We start from the raw sequence: 23,359 nt of genomic DNA, 5'->3' as shown, positions 1-23,359 counted from the left end.
TTTGTCTCATCTGACCACAGCACCTTCTCCCAATCACTCTCGGCATCATCCAGGTGTTCACTGGCAAACTTCAGACGGGCCGTCACATGTGCCTTCCGGAGCAGGGGGACCTTGCGGGCACTGCAGGATTGCAATCCGTTATGTCGTAATGTGTTACCAATGGTTTTCGTGGTGACAGTGGTCCCAGCTGCCTTGAGATCATTGACAAGTTCCCCCCTTGTAGTTGTAGGCTGATTTCTAACCTTCCTCATGATCAAGGATACCCCACGAGGTGAGATTTTGCGTGGAGCCCCAGATCTTTGTCGATTGACAGTCATTTTGTACTTCTTCCATTTTCTTACTATGGCACCAACAGTTGTCTCCTTCTCGCCCAGCGTCTTACTGATGGTTTTGTAGCCCATTCCAGCCTTGTGCAGGTGTATGATCTTGTCCCTGACATCCTTAGACAGCTCCTTGCTCTTGGCCATTTTGTAGAGGTTAGAGTCTGACTGATTCACTGAGTCTGTGGACAGGTGTCTTTCATACAGGTGACCATTGCCGACAGCTGTCTGTCATGCAGGTAACGAGTTGATTTGGAGCATCTACCTGGTCTGTAGGGGCCAGATCTCTTACTGGTTGGTGGGGGATCAAATACTTATTTCCCTCTGCAGAATGCAAATAAATTCATATACTTTCCACAATGTGATTTTCCGGATTTAATTTGTGATGTGCTATCTCTCACTGTTACCAATAACCTACCCTTCAATTATGGGCTGCTCATGTCTTTGTCAGTGGGCAAACTTACAAAATCAGCAAGGGATCAAATACTTATTTCCACCACTGTATATATATATATATATATATATATATATCAGTTGTGGCTTGGTTTCACTTTTCTAACGGAACTCCTGGCTAGGTGCCAGAAGCAAGGTTCTTGTATATTATTCCCTAGACTGAGCTAGGAAGTTTGCGTAGGCAGACTTCTGCACATTGGAACCTTGGCATAAGTAACCTGAGGGTAGCTGTTTCCATAAGAGTTATTTATTACACCTACAGTACTTCCAAAAAAAACCTACATTGCCTCTCATTTAAGCAGATTCAAAATCAACTTGTGTGTTCTAATCCAGTATCCCATGCTTTCCAGCAGAAGGCTACATTTGGACTGGAACTCAATCCCATCTGCCGTGAGTAATCAGTACTTGGATATTGCCAGTAAAGAGATAGGGACAGAACCCCAGTCCTTGGTATAAGAGAATCCAGAGGTGCCAAAAATATATTGAACAAATTGGGGACCAAGATGGAACCTTATGAGATCCCACAGTGCAAAGGATGTTTGTCTGATTCTTGATAATTGATTTTTACCTTCCTCTTTCTCATTTACATTGTATGTTTTTGTCTCATTTGTTGTTCCTACCTTTCTTTGTTGATGCTTACCAGTGGCGTTCCTAGGGGGGCTGACACCCGGGGCAGATCGCCGATGTGCCCTGCCCCCCGGAACAGCGTGATGCCCCCCCCCCCCGGGTGCACACCGCTGGGGGGGGGGGGGGGGTGCCGCACGCCTGCCGGCTCTTCGTTTTCATGCTCCCTCTGCCCCGGAACAGGAAGTAACCCCCCCTTGGTACGCCACTGATGCTTACACATGGAATTGTTGCCACCTTGTATTTGATTTTGTTCTTTCTTCTTCTCCATTCTCCTGATGAGCCAGAGAATGTAGCAGCCCTATACCAAAGGGTTAGTGTTCTACAGCCCAGGCAAGGAACATCACCAATGGATGCATGCAGACATTTGCTATGGAGGAGTAGTTGCATTGCCAGAGAATGTGATAAAAGCAGTTAGCGTAGCAGGATTTTAAAAGAAGGTTTGGATAATTTCCTAGAAGAAGAGTCCTTAAGCCATTATTAAGATGGACTTGGGAAAATCCACTGCTTATTTCTAGGATAAGCAGCATAAAATCTATTTTATGTTCTGGGATCTTGCTAGGTACTTGTGACCTGGATTGGCCACTGTTGGAAACATGATACTGGGCTTGATGGACCTTCGGTCTGTCCCAGTATGGCAACACTTATGTTCTTATGTGCCATTTTCTTGTTAGCATTACACCTGCTGCTGCTGCCCTTCTGGGAACTGAATTGGAGGGTTGCTTGCTTTTTGTAGTAACATAGTAACATAGTAGATGACTGCAGAAAAAGACCTGCATGGTCCATCCAGTCTGCCCAACAAGATAAATTCATATGTGTATACCTTACCTTGATTTGTACCTGTCTTTTTCAGGGCACAGACTGTATAAGTCTGCCCAGCAGGATTCCCTGTCTCCCAACCACCAGTCCCGCCTCCCATCACCGGCTCTGGCACAGACTGTATAAGTCTGCCCTCCACTATCCTCGCCTCCCAACCACCAACCCCTCTTCCCCCCACCTACATCGCCACTCAATTTCGGCTAAGCTTCTGAGGATCCATTCCTTCTGCACAGGATTCATTTATGTATATCCCACGCATGTTTGAATTCCGTTACCGTTTTCATCTCCACCACCTCCCGCAGGAGGGCATTCCAAGCATCCACCACCCTCTCTGTGAGAAAATACTTCCTGACATCTTTCCTGAGTCTGCCCCCCTTCAATCTCATTTCATGTCCTCTCGTTCTACCGCCTACCCATCTCTGGAAAAGGTTTGTTTGCGGATTAATACCTTTCAAATATTTGAACGTCTGCATCATATCACTCCTGTTCCTCCTTTCCTCCAGGGTATACATGTTCAGGTCAGCAAGTCTTTCTTCATATGTCTTGGAACGCAAATGCCTTACCATTCTCGTAGCTTTTCTTTGCACCGCTTCTATTCTATTTTTTTAACATCCTTCGCAAGGTACGGCCTCCAAAACTAAACACAATACTCCAGGTGGGGCCTCACCAACGACTTGTACAGGGGCATCAACACTTCCTTTCTTCTGCTGATCACACCTCTCTCTATACAGCCTAGCAACCTTCTCGCTACGGCCACTGCCTTATCACACTGTTTCGTCGTCTTCAGATCCTCGGATACTATCACTCCAAGATCCCTCTCCCCCTCAGTACCTATCAGACTCTCACCGCCTAACACATAAGTCTCTCGTGGGTTTCTACTCCCTAAGTGCATCACTTTGCATTTCTTCGCATTGAATTTTAATTGCCAAACCTTAGACCATTCTTCTAGCTTCCTCAGATCCTTTTTCATGCTTTCCACTCCCTCCTGGGTGTCCACTCTGTTGCAAATCTTAGTATCATCCGCAAATAGGCAAACTTTACCTTCTAACCCTTCGGCAATGTCACTCACAAATATATTGAACAGAATCGGCCCCAGCACCGATCCCTGAGGCACTCCACTACTCACCTTTCCCTCCTCCAAGCGAACTCCATTTACCACCACCCTCTGTCGTCTGTCCGTCAACCAGTTCTTAATCCAGTTCACCACTTCGTGACCTATCTTCAGCCCATTGAGTTTATTTAAGAGCCTCCTATGGGGAACCGTGTCAAAAGCTTTGCTAAAATCTAAGTAGATTACGTCTATAGCATGTTGATGATTCAATTCTCCAGTTACCCAATCAAAGAATTCAATGAGATTCATTTGGCACGATTTCCCTCTGGTAAAACCATGTTGTCTCGGATCTTGCAACTTATTGGCTTCCAGGAAATTCACTATCCTTTCCTTCAGCATCGCTTCCATTACTTTTCCAATAACCGAAGTGAGGCTTACCGGCCTGTAGTTTCCAGCTTCTTCCCTATTACCACTTTTGTGAAGAGGGACCACATCCGCCGTTCTCCAATCCCTCGGAACCTCTCCCATCTCCAAGGATTTATTAAATAAATCTTTAAAAGGACCCGCCAGAACCTCTCTGAGCTCCCTCAATATTCTGGGGTGGATCCCATCCAGTCCCATGGCTTTGTCCACCTTTAGCTTTCCAAGTTGTTGATACACACTCTCTTGAGTGAACGGTGCTCTATCCACTCCATTTTCAGGTTTACTTTTCCCAGTCCCTTGTGGTCCTTCTCCAGGATTTTCTTCAGTGAAAACAGAACAAAAGTATCTATTTAGCAAATTGGCTTTTTCTTCATCATTATCTACATAGTGTTTCGCTGTATCTTTTATTCTCCGAGGACAAGCAGGCTGCTTGTTCTCACGACTGGGTTGACGTCCACGGCAGCCCCCACCAACCGGAACAAAACTTTGCGGGCGGTCCCGCACGCAGGGCACGCCCACCACGCATGCGCGGCCGTCTTCCCACCCGTGCGCGACCGTTCCCGCTCAGTTTTTTCTTTTCCACGCTGGAGAGAGCCGTGTTCGTCTCTCTCTCTGTCAGCCCCGGAAACCGGATCGCGCGTTTGCCGCGAGATTTTCTTCTTCGTTATTTTACTTCGTTGTTTTTCTCTGTTTTAGTTTGTTAAAAAAAAAAAACGAGAAAACTTTGTTTTTCCCTCGTACTTTTAGTGGGGGCGTCTCGTTGCGGCCTTGTGGCCGCGCGGTCGATTTATTTTTCGAGGTGTGAATTTTACCCCGCATCCAGTCCTACCAGCTCTACACGAGCATACACATGCGGAATAATGTGAAGCAACTGGCGGACCTGGTCTACAAGCTCCCCCCGGAGCAGTCCAGGCCTTTTCAGGAGGTGGTCAGGCAGCTGAAGGCGTGCAGAAAGTTCCTGTCCAGGGGTATATATGACACCTGTGATGTGGCATCTCGTGCTGCGGCCCAAGGTATAGTGATGCGCAGGCTCTCATGGCTACGTGCCTCTGACCTGGACAACCGCACCCAGCAGCGGCTGGCCGATGTCCCTTGCCGGGGGGATAATATTTTGGGTGAGAAGGTCGAGCAGTTGGTGGACCAACTACATCAGCGGGAAACCGCCCTCGACAAGCTCTCCCACCGGGCGCCTTCAGCATCCACCTCAGCAGGTGGACGTTTTTCCCGGGCCAGGCAGGCTGCGCCCTACGCCTACAACAAGCGTAGGTACTCCCAGCCGGCCCGAATGCCTCCTCAGGCACAGGGACAGTCCCAGCGCGCTCGTTCCCGTCAACAGCGTGTGCCTAAGCAGCCCCCGGCGCCTCCACAGCAAAAACCAGGGACGGGCTTTTGACTGGATCCATGGGAACATAGCCGCCATCAAAGTGTCCGTGCCGGATGATCTGCCAGTCGGAGGGAGGTTAAAACTTTTTCACCAAAGGTGGCCTCTAATAACCTCCGACCAGTGGGTTCTCCAAATAGTGCGGTGCGGATACGCCCTGAATTTGGCCTCCCCTCCACCAAATTGTCCCCGGGAACCCAATCCTTCAGCTCCCAGCACAAGCAGGTACTTGCAGAGGAACTCTCCGCCCTTCTCAGCGCCAATGCGGTCGAGCCCGTGCCACCCGGGCAGGAAGGGCAGGGATTCTATTCCAGGTACTTCCTTGTGGAAAAGAAAACAGGGGGGATGCGCCCCATCCTAGACCTGAGAGGCCTGAACAAATATCTGGTCAAAGAGAAGTTCAGGATGCTTTCCTTGGGCACCCTTCTACCAATGATTCAGAAAAACGATTGGCTATGTTCCCTGGATTTAAAGGACGCATACACTCACATCCCGATACTGCCAGCTCACAGACAGTATCTCAGATTCCGCCTGGGCACACGGCACTTTCAGTATTGTGTGCTGCCCTTTGGGCTCGCCTCTGCCCCACGGGTGTTCATGAAGTGCCTCGTGGTGGTCGCGGCGTATCTACGCAAGCTGAGAGTGCACGTGTTCCCATATCTCGACAATTGGCTGGTCAAGAACACCTCAGAGGCAGGAGCTCTCCGGTCCATGCAGTGCACTATTCACCTCCTGGAGCTGCTGGGGTTTGTGATAAATTACCCAAAGTCCCATCTCCAGCCAGTCCAATCTCTGGAATTCATAGGAGCTCTGCTGAATTCTCAGACGGCTCAGGCCTTTCTTCCCGAAGCGAGGGCCCACAACCTCCTGTCCCTCGCTTCCCAGACCAGAGCGTCTCAGCAGGTCACAGCTCGGCAGATGTTGAGACTCCTAGGTCATATGGCCTCCACAGTTCATGTGACTCCCATGGCTCGTCTTCACATGAGATCTGCTAGTGGACCCTAGCTTCCCAGTGGTGCCAGGCCACCGGGAATCTAGAAGATGTCATCCGCCTCTCCATCAGTTGCCGCACTTCACTGCAGTGGTGGACCATTCGGACCAATTTGACCCTGGGACGCCCATTCCAAATTCCACAGCCCACGAAAGTGCTAACGACGGATGCATCTCGCCTGGGGTGGGGAGCTCATGTCGATGGGGTCCCTCCAGGAAAAAGATCTTCAGATCAACCTCCTGGAGCTCCGAGCGGTCTGGAACGCACTGAAGGCTTTCAGAGATCGGCTGTCCTGTCAAATTATCCAAATTCGGACAGACAATCAGGTTGCAATGTATTACATCAACAAGCAGGGGGGCACCGGATCTCGCCCTCTGTGCCAGGAAGCCGTCGGGATGTGGCGTTAGGCCTGCCAGTCTGGCACGCTTCTCCAAGCCACATACCTTAGCCGACAGACTGAGCAGAGTCATGCAACCGCACGAGTGGTCGCTCCATTCCAGAGTGGTACGCAAGATCTTCCGAGAGTGGGGCACTCCCTCGGTGGATCTTTTCGCCTCTCTGACCAACCACAAGCTGCCTCTGGTCTGTTCCAGACTACAGGCACACGGCAGACTAGCGTCGGATGCCTTTCTCCTCCATTGGGGGACCGGCCTCCTGTATGCTTATCCTCCCATACCTTTGGTGGGGAAGACCTTACTGAAGCTCAAGCAAGACCACGGCACCATGATTCTGATAGCGCCTTTTTGGCCCCGCCAGATCTGGTTCCCTCTTCTTCTGGAGTTGTCCTCCGAAGAACCGTGGAGATTGGAGTGTTTTCCGACTCTCATTTCGCAGAACGACGGAGCGCTTCTGCACCCCAACCTTCAGTCTCTGGCTCTCACGGCCTGGATGTTGAGGGCGTAGACTTCGCTTCGTTGGGTCTGTCTGACGGGGTCTCCCGTGTCTTGCTTGCCTCTAGGAAGGATTCCACTATAAAGACTTAATTTTTCAAGTGGAGGAGGTTTGTCGTTTGGTGTGAGAGCAAGGCCCTAGAACCTCGTTCTTGTCCTGCACAGAACCTGCTTGAATACCTTCTGCACTTATCAGAGTCTGGTCTCAAGACCAACTCAGTAAGGAATCACCTTAGTGCGATTAGTGCTTACCATCTTCGTGTAGAGGGTAAAGCCATCTCTGGAGAGCCTTTAGTCGTTCGATTCATGAGAGGCTTGCTTTTGTCAAAGCCCCCTGTCAAGCCTCCTGCAGTGTCATGGGATCTCAACGTCGTCCTCACCCAGCTGATGAAACCTCCTTTTGAGCCACTGAATTCATGCCATCTGAAGTACTTGACCTGGAAGGTCATTTTCTTGGTGGCAGTTACTTCAGCTCGTAGGGTCAGTGAGCTTCAAGCCCTGGTAGCTCATGCTCCGTATACTAAATTTCATCATAACAGAGTAGTGCTCCACACTCACCCTAAGTTCCTGCCAAAGGTGGTGTCGGAGTTCCATCTTAACCAGTCAATTGTCTTGCCAACATTCTTTCCCAGACTGCATACCCGCCCTGCTGAACGTCAGTTGCACACATTGGACTGCAAGCGAGCGTTGGCCTTCTATTTGGAGCGGACACAGCCCCACAGACAGTCCGCCCAATTGTTTGTTTATTTCGACCCCAATAGGAAAGGGGTCGCTGTCGGGAAACGCACCATCTCCAATTGGCTAGCAGATTGCATTTCCTTCACTTACGCCCAGGCTGGGCTGACTCTTGAGGGTCATGTCATGGCTCATAATGTCAGAGCCATGGCAGCGTCGGTGGCTCACTTGAAGTCAGCCACTATTGAAGAGATTTGCAAGGCTGCGACGTGGTCATCTGTCCACACATTCACATCACATTACTGCCTCCAGCAGGATACCCGACGCAACAGTCGATTCGGGCAGTCGGTGCTGCAGAATCTGTTTGGGGTTTAAATCCAACTCCACCCTCCAGGACCCGAATTTATTCTGGTCAGGCTGCACTCTCAGTTAGTTGTTCTTCTTAGGTCAATTTCTGTTATACCCTCGCCGTTGCGAGGTTCAATTGACCTGGGTTCTTGTTTTGAGTGAGCCTGAGAGCTAGGGATACCCCAGTCGTGAGAACAAGCAGCCTGCTTGTCCTCGGAGAAAGCGAATGATACATACCTGTAGCAGGTGTTCTCCGAGGACAGCAGGCTGATTGTTCTCACCTACCCTCCCTCCTCCCCTTTGGAGTTGCGTTTTTACTCATTTTTGCTTGTCATTCAACTGAGCGGGAACGGTCGCGCACGGGCGGGAAGACGGCCGCGCATGCGCGGTGGGCATGCCCTTCGTGCGGGACCGCCCGCAAAGTTTTGTTCCGGTTGGTGGGGGCTGCCGTGGACGTCAACCCAATCGTGAGAACAATCAGCCTGCTGTCCTCGGAGAACACCTGCTACAGGTATGTATCATTCGCTGTCTCACAATTCCCTTTTTAGTCATTCTCCTTTCGCTAATATACCTGAAGAAATTTTTGTTGCCCCTCCTTACATTTCTAGCCATTTGTTCTTCCGCTTGCGCCTTCGCCAGACGTACCTCTCTCTTGGCTTCTTTCAATTTCACCGGTATTCCTCCCCGTGTTCCTCTTCTTGAGATTTTCTATATTTCTGGAACGCCAACTCTTTAGCCTTTATTTTCTCAGCCACTTGCTTGGAGAACCATATCGGTTTCCTTTTTCTCTTGCATTTATTTACTCTCCTTCATAAAGGTCTGTGGCCCTATTTATTACTTCTTTCAGCCTGGACCACTGTCCTTCCACTTCTTGTACGTCCTCCCAGCCCATCAGCTCCTTCCTCAGGTATTCCCCCATTTTACTAAAGTCAGCACGCTTGAAATCCAGGACTTTGAGTTTAGAATGGCTGCCCTCCACTTCTGCTGTCATATCAAACCAAACCGTTTGATGGTCGCTTCTTCCCAGGTGTGCACCCACTCGGACATTTGACACACTATCCCCATTTGTGAGCACCAGATCCAGCGTCGCTCCCTCCCTCGTGGGTTCCGTTACAATTTGTCTGAGCAGAGCACTTTGGACAGCATCCACGATCTCTCTACTTCTTTCCGATTTCGCAGACAGAACCTTCCAATCTACATCCGGCAGATTGAAATCTCCCATTAACAGAACCTCTTTTTTCTTTCCTAATTTTTTAATATCTGCGATCAGATCTTTATCTAGTTCCTCTAATTGTGTCGGGGGTCTGTAGACAACACCCACATGGAGAGAGGTTCTATCATCTCTTTTTAAGGTGATCCATATCGGTTCTTCCTTTCCCCCGGTCCCTGTCATTTCAGTCGCCATGATATCATTCCTCACATACAGAGCTAATCCTCCACCTTTACGACCCTCTCTATCCTTCCTAAATAGGCCTAAGCTATTTTTATAGCTTTTCGGTAATTGTGTTATTGAATGTGTTTAAAATTAAAAATTATTATTATTATTATTATTACTATTATTATTATTTTAACACTTGTGTTTGAGCTGTATTGGTTGTAACACTGAGCACATGAGAAGCCCTGTGATGGAGTGGTTGTGAGTGAACTTGAGACGGAATGGTTTACTCAGAGTAAAGAGCATTGCAGCTGAGCAATTTACTTGCAGTATGTCTCCTAACTCACATTGAGGACTTCTCTTCACATTATATAATTTAGTATTTTTACATACTCTCTACACTTTTACTGTTTGTTGTCAATGGGAATTTTTTTCTATTTATTGATTGAGTAGTTCCCTGTGTAGTATTTTTCGTTTTCTGAATTTTCTGCCCTTCAAAGAGCAGCAAGAGGAGGCAGAAGCCCCTAGAAGCTAGGACACCACCTCTCTCTTTCCCCTTCTCAGGTTGATGGGGAAAGTTAATATATCTTTTTTTAGTAATTGATTTTCATTTTATACAAGTTCTCTATTCTGCATGTGCTAATGAATAGGTGGAGAAGAGTTGGCAAGAGCTACTTGATAACATGTTGGCAGCACGTCACTGAAGTCATGCTATTTTTGGTCTCTACAGTAACTTCAACAATTTTTTTTTACAATAATGTAGGAGGCTCTGGTGCTCATTTTCAAAGCACATAGACTTATGGGGAGGGGAATTTTTGATATGACGTCTAAGTCTGACTTTGGACGTTTTGCTTAAAACGTGCAGAATATGGGTGACAAATATAGCTGTTTTCAAAACAGCAAAACATCTATCTTTTTATTTTGAAAGTGGCTATTTACTAGATGCTTTTGTGCTCTGTATGTTTACCTTTGTGGCCCATTAAAAAAAAAAGTCCAAGTGAAAAACGCATAAAATCAAGCCATTGGTATGTAGGAGGAGCCAGCATTCTTAATAGATTGGCCACACAGACATCCCAGAAGAGCAGTGGGGCATCCTAGGGGGCACTGCAGTGGACTTCACATAAAACCTTCCAGGTACACATCTCACCGTTACCCCCTTAAATTGTATGGGGAGCCCTCAAAAACCCATCAAAAACCTAATGAGGGGCATAATCAAACAGGGCGCCCAAGTTTTTCTGAGGGCGTCCTCGCAGGACGTCCCCGCGAAGGGGCGGGGAAACCTGTATTATCAAAACAAGATGGGCGGCCATCTTTCGTTTTGATAATACGGTTGGGGACGCCCAAATCTTCACATTTATTTCATCCCTACAGATGGTCATCCTTAGATTTGGTCGTTTCTGATTTTCGGCGATAATGGAAACTAAGGACGCCCATCTCAGAAACGACCAAAGGCAAGCCCTTTGGTCGTGGGAGGAGCCAGAATTTGTAGTGCACTGCTCCCCCTGACATGCCAGGACACCAACCGGGCACCCTAAGTGGCACTGCAGTGGCCTTCAAAAATTGCTCCCAGGTCCATAGCTCCCTTACCTTGTGTGCTGAGCCCCCCACAACTGTACACCACTACCATAGCCCTTAGGGATGAAGGGGGGCACCTAGATGTGGATACAGTGGGTTTCTGGTGGGTTTTGGAGGGCTCACATTTACCACCAAAGTATAACAGGTAGGGGGGATGGGCCTGGGTCCACCTGCCTGAAGTGCACTGCAGTACCCACTAAAACTGCTCCAGGGACCTACATACTGCTGTCATGGAGCTGGCTATGATATTTGAGACTTGCATAGAGGCTGGAAAAATATTTTTTTTTTAGGGTGGGAGGGGGTTAGTGACCACTGGGGGAGTAGGGGGAGGTCATCCCCGATTCCCTCCGGTGGTCATGTGGTCATTTAGGGCACATTTTTATGACTTGGCCGTAAAAAAAAGGATCAAATAAAGTCGGCCAAGTGTTCGTCAAGGACGCCCTTCTTTTTTCCATTATCGGCCAAGGACGCCCATATGTTAAGCACATCCCAGCCCCGCCTTCGCTATGCTCCCGACACACCCCCGGGAACTTTGGTCGTCCCCGCGACGGAAAGCAGTTGAGGGTGCCCAAAATCGACTTTTGATTATTCCGATTTGGGTGACCCTGGGAGAAGGACGCCCATCTCCCGATTTGTGTTGAAAGATGGGCGCCCTTCTCTTTCGAAAATGAGCCCAAATGTGTCCAATAAACCACTACAAGAAAGTCAAATACAAGGTGGCATGAATTTCATGTGTAAGCATGAACAAAGAAAGTTAGGAAGAACAAATAGGAGGAAATATTTTTTCGCCCAAAGAATAATTGAGCGTTGGAACTTTGTGCCAGAGGATGTGATAACAGCAGTTAGCGTATCTAAGTTAAAAAAAGGTTTGGACAAGCTCCTGGAGGAAAAGTCCATAATCTGCTATTCAGATGGACATGGGGGAAACCACTGTTTGCTACTAATTGGGTTTCTGGATTGGCCACTGTTGGAAGCAGGATACTACTACTACTTATCATTTTTATAGCGCTACAAGGCATACGCAGCGCTGTACATTATACACAAAAAGAGACAGTCCCTGCTCAAAGAGCTTACAATCTAGATAAGACAGGTAAACAGACAGAACAATAAGGGTAAGGGAATAAAGAGGTGAGGATAAAAGGACAGGGCAAGTGAGTAGTGGTTACGAGTCAAAAGCAGTGGTAAAGAGGTGGGCTTTTAGTTTGGACTTGAAAACGGCCAATGACGGGGCTAGACGTACAGGCTCGTGTAGTCTATTCCAGGTGTGAGGTGCAGCAAGATAAAAGGAACGGAGTCTGGAATTAACAGTAGAGAAGAAGGGGACAGATAAGAGAGATTTATCTACAGACTGGAGTACCCGAGAGGGGGCGTAGGGAGAGACAAGAGTGGAGAGGTACTGGGGAGCGGCAGAGTGAATACACTTATACAGTGGTGGAAATAAGTATTTGATCCCTTGCTGATTTTGTAAGTTTGCCCACTGACAAAGTAATGAGCAGCCCATAATTGAAGGGTAGGTTATTGGTAACAGTGAGAGATAGCACATCACAAATTAAATCCGGAAAATCACATTGTGGAAAGTATATGAATTTATTTGCATTCTGCAGAGGGAAATAAGTATTTAATCCCTCTGGCAAACAAGACCTAATACTTGGTGGCAAAACCCTTGTTGGCAAGCACAGCGGTCAGACGTCTTCTGTAGTTGATGATGAGGTTTGCACACATGTCAGGAGGAATTTTGGTCCACTCCTCTTTGCAGATCATCTCTAAATCATTAAGAGTTCTGGGCTGTCGCTTGGCAACTCGCAGCTTCAGCTCCCTCCATAAGTTTTCAATGGGATTAAGGTCTGGTGACTGGCTAGGCCACTCCATGACCCTAATGTGCTTCTTCCTGAGCCACTCCTTTGTTGCTTTGGCTGTATGTTTTGGGTCATTGTCGTGCTGGAAGACCCAGCCACGACCCATTTTTAAGGCCCTGGCGGAGGGAAGGAGGTTGTCACTCAGAATTGTACGGTACATGGCCCCATCCATTCTCCCATTGATGCGGTGAAGTAGTCCTGTGCCCTTAGCAGAGAAACACCCCCAAAACATAACATTTCCACCTCCATGCTTGACAGTGGGGACGGTGTTCTTTGGGTCATAGGCAGCATTTCTCTTCCTCCAAACACGGCGAGTTGAGTTCATGCCAAAGAGCTCAATTTTTGTCTCATCTGACCACAGCACCTTCTCCCAATCACTCTCGGCATCATCCAGGTGTTCACTGGCAAACTTCAGACGGGCCGTCACATGTGCCTTCCGGAGCAGGGGGACCTTGCGGGCACTGCAGGATTGCAATCCGTTATGTCGTAATGTGTTACCAATGGTTTTCGTGGTGACAGTGGTCCCAGCTGCCTTGAGATCATTGACAAGTTCCCCCCTTCTAGTTGTAGGCTGATTTCTAACCTTCCTCATGATCAAGGATACCCCACGAGGTGAGATTTTGCGTGGAGCCCCAGATCTTTGTCGATTGACAGTCATTTTGTACTTCTTCCATTTTCTTACTATGGCACCAACAGTTGTCTCCTTCTCGCCCAGCGTCTTACTGATGGTTTTGTAGCCCATTCCAGCCTTGTGCAGGTGTATGATCTTGTCCCTGACATCCTTAGACAGCTCCTTGCTCTTGGCCATTTTGTAGAGGTTAGAGTCTGACTGATTCACTGAGTCTGTGGACAGGTGTCTTTCATACAGGTGACCATTGCCGACAGCTGTCTGTCATGCAGGTAACGAGTTGATTTGGAGCATCTACCTGGTCTGTAGGGGCCAGATCTCTTACTGGTTGGTGGGGGATCAAATACTTATTTCCCTCTGCAGAATGCAAATAAATTCATATACTTTCCACAATGTGATTTTCCGGATTTAATTTGTGATGTGCTATCTCTCACTGTTACCAATAACCTACCCTTCAATTATGGGCTGCTCATGTCTTTGTCAGTGGGCAAACTTACAAAATCAGCAAGGGATCAAATACTTATTTCCACCACTGTAGGTCAACAAGAGAAGTTTGAATTGAATGCGGAAACGGATAGGGAGCCAGTGAAGTGACGTAAGGAGAGGGCTAATGTGAGCATAGCGACTTTGGCAAAAAATGAGTCGCGCAGCAGAGTTTTGGACTGATTGAAGAGGAGAGAGATGACTAAGAGGGAGGCCGGTGAGAAGCAGGTTACAATAATCAAGACGAGAGGTGGTAAGAGTGTGGATAAGGGTTCTGGTAGAGTGTTCAGAGATGAAGGGACGGATTTTGCTGATGTTATAGAGAAAGAAACGACAGGTTTTGGCAATCTGCTGAATGTGAGCAGAGAAGGAGAGAGAGGAGTCAAAGATGACCCCAAGGTTACGAGCTGATGAGCCAGGGAGAATGATAGTGCCATCTACAGAAATAGAGAAAGATGGGAGAGGAGAGGTAGGTTTAGGAGGAAAGATGAGAAGCTCGGTTTTGGTCATGTTAAGTTTCAGATGACGTTGAGACAGCCAGGCAGCAATATCAGACAGGCAGGCTGAAACATTGGTCTGAATGCTGGTTGAGATTTGAGGGGTAGAGAGGTAGATTTGGGAGTCATCAGCATAGAGATGGTATTGAAAGCCATGGGATGATATCAGAGAGCTAAGGGAAGAAGTGTAGATGGAGAACAGGACAGGACCGAGAACAGAACCCTGAGGCACACCGATTGGTAGAGGGATAGAAGTGGAAGAGGATCCACCAGAGTGTACACTAAAGGTGCGAAGCGAGAGGTAGGAGGAGAACCAGGAAAGAACAGAGCCCTGGAATCCAAATGAAGACAGCGTATCAAGGAGTAGGCTGTGATCAACAGTATCAAAAGTGGCAGATAGATCGAGAAGGATGAGGATAGAATAGAGACCTTTGGATTTGGCCAGGAACAGGTCGTTGGAAACTTTAGTAAGTGCAGTTTCAGTTGAATGAAGAGGGTGAAAGCCAGATTGGAATGGGTCGAGAACAGCTTGAGATGAGAGAAAGTCAAGGCAGCGGCGGTGAACGGCGCGTTCAAGTAATTTGGAAAGGAAGGGGAGGAGGGAGATGGGTCGATAGTTGGAAGGACAGGTTGGGTCAAGTGAAGGATTCTTTAGGAGCGATGTGACCACAGCAATACTGGGCTTGATGGACCATTGGTGTGACCCAGTATATAGCTTTTCTTATGTTCTTACGTTATGTTATTATGACTGCAGGTGTCGCCTCTATGTGGGTACAGTAGGTTTTTGTGGGTTTTGGAGGGCTGAAACTTTCCACCACAGTGTAAAAGTTAGTGTAAAGTCATCCTCACTTTAATATTCCCTTATCTCTTGTTTGTCCTGTTTGTCTGTCCTAATTAGATTGTAAGCTCTGTCGAGCAGGGACTGTCTCTTCGTGTTCAAGGGTACAGTGCTGCGTATGTCTAGTAGCGCTTTAGAAATGATAAGTAGTAGTAGTAGTACAGTGGATTATTGGCCTGGGTCCCCTTCTCCACAGTGCACTAGGCTACTCCTGGGACCTGCTTGCTGTTCTAATAGAACTGACCATAACATCTGAAGTTGTCATAGAAGCTGGTATGTACTGTTTCTTTCATGTCTTTGGAGGGTGGAAGCGGGTCAGTGACTACTGGGGAAGTAAGGGGGGAGGTCATTCCTTTATTCTTCTAGTAGTCATTATTAAAACAAATCTAGCTCAAGATATCTTAGTTTTAGTCCTGGACATTTTTATTTTATTCCATTATGGCAGAAAAACATCCAAGTATTAGGAACGTTCTAATCCCGCCCCCAACATGCCCCCTTGTGATTTGGATGCATTGCAGTTGAACTGCATAGATAAACGTCTGCAAAAGAGGTTTTGAAAATAGCAATTTGAACGTTTTGGCAAGCAAAGCATCTAAATGCTGCTTTGTTCCACTTTTTAGACGTTTTTCTCATTCGAAAATGAGCCCCATAGTAACCTATGCAACTTTGTAAGTCTATGTGCTTTGACAATGAGCTTCTCTGTGTTTTAACTTGTACTCTGAGGACTAAGTTTCTTAATCCTTTAACAGAAAGATAGATCATACTTGTAACATTCTGTCTCAAAGCAATAACCAACTTCACCAAAAAATAAATTGCTGAATCTGTTCATTGTCACCACCCATTTTACGATATGTTCTTTAGTCAAAATGTCATAGTATAGTGGGATCTTTATTTTTTTTTTTTGGGGTGGGGAGGAGGAGGGAATCTAGAGATTGGACAATAAAATCAAGATTTGTTATTATGATCCCAAATAACTGTACTTTCAGTTCATCAGCTTACAACCGCGGTGACTTCCATGGGTGCCTGTCCATGTCCAAAGAAACTGAATACATTTCACTTATAGGAGAGAGAGTATAAATTGTCCATGTTAGTTCAACCTCTGTGTTCTTTGTTTCTTCTGCTTGTCAGTGATAGGTATCAGGTGTTTGAATCAGCAGCCAGAGGGCTCCTTCGTGTAGAAGAATTGGAAGATCAAGGACAAGCCTTAGCAAATGTTTTCATTTTACGTCTACTGGAGAATGTGGATGAACGGGAGGTCACCTATATGTTGAAAGCAACATCACAGTGAGTATCTGTGTGTGACTAGTGTCTTGTGACTATATATTCATTGTCAGTGTATTATCCAACACAGCAACCCTTTCATCAGTGTCCAGTCATAGATAAGAGTTCTACAAATGCTCTAACCTACAAACACATCCTCAGTGAACAACTGAACCTTCCTCTATGCTATACTGATGCCTCCAGTAGCCAAATTACTTGACAACCAAGGTCTCAATTCATTCATCTACGCAGACGATGTGACCACCTCTCTATCATTTGAGAGTGACATCAAAGACATCACAGATGAAATCAGAAGAAGCCTAAACATACTAGTAAACTGTGCCACTGCATTCAAGATCAAAACTCAACCGAGACAAAACCCAACTGCTGGTAGTAACATCACCTTACAAACAAACCACCATACCCAGTATATCCATAGATGGGACTACATACCCCATAGCAAGCAACCTAAAACTCCTGGGAGTGATCATCAATCAAAAATTAACCTTCAAACACCGGGTCACAAAAGTAGTAACAAACACATTCCACACAATGTAGAAACTAAGGAGAACCAGAAACAACTTCTCCACAAAAGTATTCAGCCTCATCGTACAATCCTTAGTTCTCTCGCATTTAGATTATTGTAATGCAATCTACTCAGATTGCAAAGAGCAAATCATAAAGAGACTGCAAACTGCCCAAAACACAGCAGCCAGACTCATTTTCAGGAAAACACAATATGAAAGGGCCTTCCCTCTACTACAAGCAGTCCACTGGCTCCCAGTCAAAGCCCGCATTGCCTTCAAACTCTGTACCATGGTTTGGCTCATAATCCACAGCGAAGCGCCTGCTTACGTATCAGACATGATCTTCCTACCTCTCAAAAACACCCTAGAGGAGGCAAAGAATTACCTGACTCTTCACTATCCCTTATTCCATAGGCTAATCTACAAATCCATTCATTCATCCAACTTCCCTACCAATGCACCAAGTTGTGGAATGCCCTGCCCAAGTCACTAAGAGGCCCTTTTACTAATACGTGTCAAATTGGCAATACTACCCAGCTATCGCGTGCCCAGGGCAGTAATTCCATTTTTGGCACGCACACAAAACACGCAGTGGAAAATATTTTCTATTTTCTACCTCATGGCACTTACCTGGCAGTAATCGCCAGTTTATGTGCATTGAACTAAGTCGATGAGTGGCAGTAAGGTCTCAGGCCAAAAATGGACACGTGCTGGCTTTAATTTTGCCGCATGTCCATTTTCTGGCACAAAAAAAGCCTTTTTTCCAGGCACGCTGAGGAAATGGACCAGTGCTCATCCAAAACACGCGCCTACACCAGCGCAGGCCACACTTAGGCATATCTTAGCAAAAGGGCCCCTAAGATCCGTAACACCTCACTCCAAATTTCAGAAACACCTCAAGACATATGTATTCAAAAAGTTCCTACCCACACAAAACAAAAACGAACACGCTAACTGACCCTCCCCAACCTCTCCCTGAAACAACCAACTCCCTCAACCTTCCCCTCAGTCAACCAACCTTCCCCTTTATCTTCATCCAATTCCACCCTCTGGACCCTACACGTTCTCTCTTAACCTAGTCCTTCCACTAGCCTCTGTATGCAGCTAGCTAACCTCCTATACAATTCACCAAAATTCTCTCTCAAAAAAAAACCCTCTTGGCTCTTCTTCCCACCCATCCTTCCTCTTAAAATGTAACTCTCTCCCTCCTGTAAACTTTCTGTAATTCTCTACCTCTTCCAACTAAAATTGTAAGCCACATTGAACCAAACATGTTTGGAAAATGTGAGATATAAATACAGCTATAAAAAAATAAATCAAACATATAAAAGGCAAGTGACCGTACTCACTTGCAAATGCGCAGTAGAGACTTCCCTCTCTGTCCCGCTCCCGCGTCAAGACGTGATGACGGGGTGAGGGGGGCGGGACAGAGAGGGAAACTGCGTGGAAGGGGAGGGAGGGAACCGCTGACGTCGCTACCGCTCCCCCCCAAGGTAGCCGCTACCGCCCCCCCCCCCCCGGAGTCGCCACCACCCCTCCTTCACCCAGCCCGGGCCCTCTCTTCGTTATTCAACTTACAGCAGCGCCGAAACAGCAGCAAGCAGCTCAGCTTCAGCTCCCGTCGGCCTTCCTTCCCTGCCTGTGCCCTGCCCTCGCCGACGTGACGTCACACGAGGGCGAGGCACAGGCAGTGAAGGAAGGCCAATGGGAGCTGCAGCTTGCTGCTGTTTTGGCGCTGCTGTAAGTTGAATAACGAAGAGAGGGCCCGGGCCGGGTGAAGGGGGGGAGGGGGTGACTCCGGGGTGGGGGAGGAGGGGACATGGGAGGTCTCAGAAGGAGGGGGGGGGGCCTTGGAGCTGGGAGGGCTGGACTGAAGGGGGCCTTCCAGCTGGCTGGGAAGAAGGCACGGGGGGGGGGGGCAAGGGGCCTTGGAACTGGGAGGGAGGGAGGGAATGGGGCCCCTTACAGTTGTGAGGGAGAGCAGGGGGCCTTGGAACTGGGAGGGAGGGAAGGGGGCCTTGGGAGCTGGGGGGAGGGCCTGGGGCCTTGGAACTGGGTGGGAGGGAGGGCGGGCAGGGGGCCTTGCAGCTGGGAAGGGGGGAGGACTGGAGCCTTGGAGCTGGGATGGAGGGACAGAGGGGGCCTTGCAGCTGGCAGGGAAGGAGGATGGCAGGGGGCCTTGCAGCTGCAATGGGAGGGGGGCCTTGGGAAAAAAAACATTCCAATACGCGCCCGTTTTAACGGGCTTAACGGCTAGTAAATAAATAAAAGCTCTTCGTGTTATACAGCTAGCTAGGAGAGAAGGTCAGAGTATTCTTCTTCTGATTACATTATGGCACTTTCTGTGCGGAAAGTGAAAATGATTGTGGCTCAGGTATAATTCTAATTCAGCTATACAGTGAAAGGAAAAGTCTCCTGGGGTCTTAATTATTGCTGCCTTCTCAAATACCAGGATCAGAATCTTTCTTTAGTATCTCTTTATATCTTCACATACACTAATGCCCTTTTTGTCAGTAATTTGTCTGGTTTGACTTCGATATTATTTAGTCATAAGAATTTCATGAACAAAATGTTTTATAAATTGACTACTTTAAGGAAAAATCCTTCTACAAGAATGAGCTAGAATCTTTTTCCCGTTATGCTGAGAAATGCCCTCTTATTTTGTTTAGTTGGTCTGGTACTGCTAGTATGCTAATTAAACTGACTAGTATTTCCTTCTCTTTTACTTCTGCACACAGAGTGCCAGCAGCATCAAGGCCATCAGAAGGAGCAGCCAAAATGGGCATCTGAAATTACATGAAATTGCTGTCATCATAGTGACGCAAGTTAGCTCCTCTGTGGCTGCATCTCAAAAGAGGAACCCACCATTTAGCCTGGCAGCAATACTGAGCAGAACCCTAATGATTCATAGCAAAATGAATAAAGTTCATTTTTTTCTATACTATAACACTTACTCCAGGCACACTCTAATAATATATATGAGGCTGGCTTCCTCCCTCCCCCCCCCCTTTCTTATACGTGGAGGGCAATTTTATAACAGGTTACCTATTTGTGAAGGCTGCATAGGCATCTATTTTCAACCTATTTTATAATGATAGATATGCACCTATATATCTGCACCCTGGGACATAATATATGCACATAATTTCCATATAATTAATGAGCACCTGCATAATTGTGTAAATTTGCATATATTTTGTTGGTGCAGCAGGAAACATTATTTAAAAATCTTCTGGCAGATATTTAAAGCGAGTTAACCAGCTGGGAGCAGCCACCAACTGGTTAACTCGCTTGTTCATGGCTATCCGGTCATTTTCAGTGGCATTTAACCGGTTAGCACCACTGAAAATGACCAGTTAGCGCTGAACTTCAAGCCAGCTATGCCAGGGGCATAGTCCGAATATGTCTTGATATTCAGACGTAACTGGCCAGGTTTTCTGGATAAATAAGACCACATAAATACCTGTCCTGCCTTTATCCACTAACCCATGGCCAGTTAAGTCTGAATATTAACTCCATCCAATCATGTGTAGCCAGCTTTATAAAAACCAGATATTCAGTGCCGAAGCCCAGCATTGAATATTCAGTTTTAGTGCTGGCAGTGGACAAAAAATGCTGTCCGCCACCGGCTGAATATCAGGGGGCTTGAGTACAAATAACTTACATAAAATCACTAAAAATTGTAAAACACACAATTTCATATAAAATAACATACCATCCAACAGCCTCTGTATAATAGGACTGTCATTGCTTTACTCAGGAAAAGCTTGCTTAAACAAATAGACTTTAAAACGTTTAAGAAACAGTAATTGTGATGTAACTGCTCTCAACTCCTGTGGTAATGAGTTCATAACTCAGGCCCCCTCTATGAAAAAAAATCTGGCACAAGAAACAGCATACTGTAGGGCCCTTTTACTAATCAGCGCTAAAACATGATCTCTTCTACCCCCAGCGAAGGTCTTTCTGGCACACTGAGGCTACTTTTATCATGGCAGTAAAATGGCTTCATTTTCCATTTTTCCTATTAATGGTCACACGCTAATTTCCCTATTAGAGCATGGCCATTAGCGCCTGAGCCCTTACTGTCACCTATTTAACACACAACGGTGTAGCAACCAATTAGCACAAAACACACCTACTCTCTTTCCAAGATACACCCCCAGTGCTAAAAAGTAAAATCCATTTTTTAACACGTGGGGGTAGTGTGCACCGATCCCAGAACTACTGTGGATTGCCTGAGCATGCTCCATGGTAATGCTTTTTAACCTGCAATAAGCACACAGTGCTTGATGAAATAAAAGTACTCAAGCATTCTTTTGTTCAGGGGCCTTTTTACAAAGGCACGTAAGGGCCTATGCATGTCCAGCGTGCGTCAAATCGGCATTACCGCCTGGCTACCCTGTGCCTCGGGCGGTAATTCTGAATTTGGTGTGCACCAAAAACAAGCGGTAGAAAATATTTTCTATTTTCTACCATGGGGAACCTACCTGGCAATAAACGGCAGTTGGCATGTGCTGCATGCTTACTGCCTGAGTAGCAAATGAGACCTTACCGCTAAGTCAGTGAGTGGGGGTAAGGTCTCAGGCCAAAAATGGACACGCATTGGTTTTTGTTTTGCTGCACATCCATTTTCCGGCCCATTAAAATAATCCCTTTTTTCCAGCCATGGTACAATAAGGGTAGGGCGCATGTCAAAAACATTCGCCCATACTGACGCAGGCCAGTTTTTGGCACACCTTTGTAAAAGGGCCCCTTAGTGATCGCAAATGGCGAGTGTAATGAAGAGGCATTACTTGGAGGTACTTCATTATATAAAGCCTTAAAGAACAACATCAGTATCTTAAATTGAACCCAATATTATACCTGTCTTTCAATACAGGTATAATATGATCAAACCAAACAACACCAGATAACACGTGTGTCATAGCATTCTGAGCCACTTGCAATGTACTTAACAATAACTGTGGTAACTCTAAAAACAAAGTATTACAATGATTAAAATATGGCATGACATGGGCCTGAATTATTGTCTGAAAATTTGATGAACTTAGTGATCTTTTTTATCATCATTCTTAATCTAAAGGAAATGTTCTTAATCATATTTTTCAATTGAGAATTAAATGAAAGATCACTCCTAAATCCTGCATTTCATATAAAATAGGATTTAAAATTCCATCAAAATACAACATAAGCGAGTCTGTGACAGCCATACTCGTGTCTTTCACACATTTAGTGCCAAATGATTGACACTCATCCAAGAGTGAATAATATTTATGCACAACATTGAATCGTAGCATCTACTGAAGATTTTACTGTTACAACACACCAAAGATCATCAGCATAAAAACTGTATTGAACAACCAACATAGACAGAATCTTACAGATTAGATGAATATACATGTTAAAAAGAATGGCAGACAGCGCGAGCCTTTTGGTACTCCAAAGGTTATCGGAATCCAACTAGACGATCTTCCAGTGTAAACTACTTGAAATTGACAATCTGAAAGAAATGATTTAAACCTTTCCAAAACTCACCTTTGCCGTTTGACCCTAAACAATCAACCAGTAATGAATGGTTGACAGTATTAAATGCTGAAGCCAAAACAAGCAAAATAAAACAATTCAGTTTCCTAACCTTATTCTATCACACAAAGAAAATAGTAATAATATTTCAGTACTGTGCCTAGGCTGAAACCCAGTACTTGCTGTGATTCAGTAAAGTCCATCAATTGTAAAGCTAAGGTCTCAAACACTTTTGCTAAAATGGCAAAGATGAAATTGGCTAATAGTTCTCAGGAGTATCAAGATCTAACTTAGCATTTTTAAATAAGAGCCGTGCAACTGCCTTTTTTAAAATTTACTGGGAACAATTCCTTCCTCAATAGATTTGTTAACTAACAGTGTAATAAGTTTAGCAAATCATCTACCATTGCTTTAAACACATATGCAGAACAAATATTCAATGAACAAGAAGAATTATTTAATGGCTTCAGTTATCTGCTGCGTCCAAATTATGTTCTCTAATCCCATGGCCTCTAATTTAGGAAAAGTCAAAACTCTGTATCACTTATCTTATCTCAAAAAGCAGATGCATATTGCTCACTATCAATTTTAACAGTTGGGGATCTCAAGGGAAATGAGAGAAAGAGGGAGGAGTGAGTCAGACCCTCAGAATTAGGAATGTAAGGTGCAGGGCTTTCAGAATGGGGAGGGGTCATTGTAACATTTTAGTCCCATGTAGGGGCTGGAGAGGGGTCGGGCTTACTGGTCCACTAAGGATTGAAGGTCTGGAGAGGGGTCCCATTCAGGCCAGTGGTTCTCCAATTTTCATCTGCCACCACTGCC

The 23,359-nt window shown here is 46.2% G+C and overlaps 1 protein-coding gene across 6 annotated transcripts in view; it reads left to right on the top strand.

Moving 5' to 3' along the window:
- Window positions 1–23,359, top strand: part of NGEF (neuronal guanine nucleotide exchange factor) — a 360,617-nt gene that overhangs the window by 298,843 nt on the left and 38,415 nt on the right. For all 6 annotated transcript variants that reach the window (XM_030216010.1, XM_030216011.1, XM_030216009.1 and 3 more), the window contains one exon: window positions 16,356–16,511. In XM_030216010.1, the coding sequence (XP_030071870.1) occupies window positions 16,356–16,511 (156 nt within the window). The remainder of the gene's footprint in view (window positions 1–16,355; window positions 16,512–23,359) is intronic.

This window comes from Microcaecilia unicolor, chromosome 10 (genome assembly GCF_901765095.1).
Source record: "Microcaecilia unicolor chromosome 10, aMicUni1.1, whole genome shotgun sequence".
Lineage (NCBI taxonomy): Eukaryota > Metazoa > Chordata > Amphibia > Gymnophiona > Siphonopidae > Microcaecilia > Microcaecilia unicolor.
This window is presented reverse-complemented; position numbering and strand designations above follow the sequence as displayed.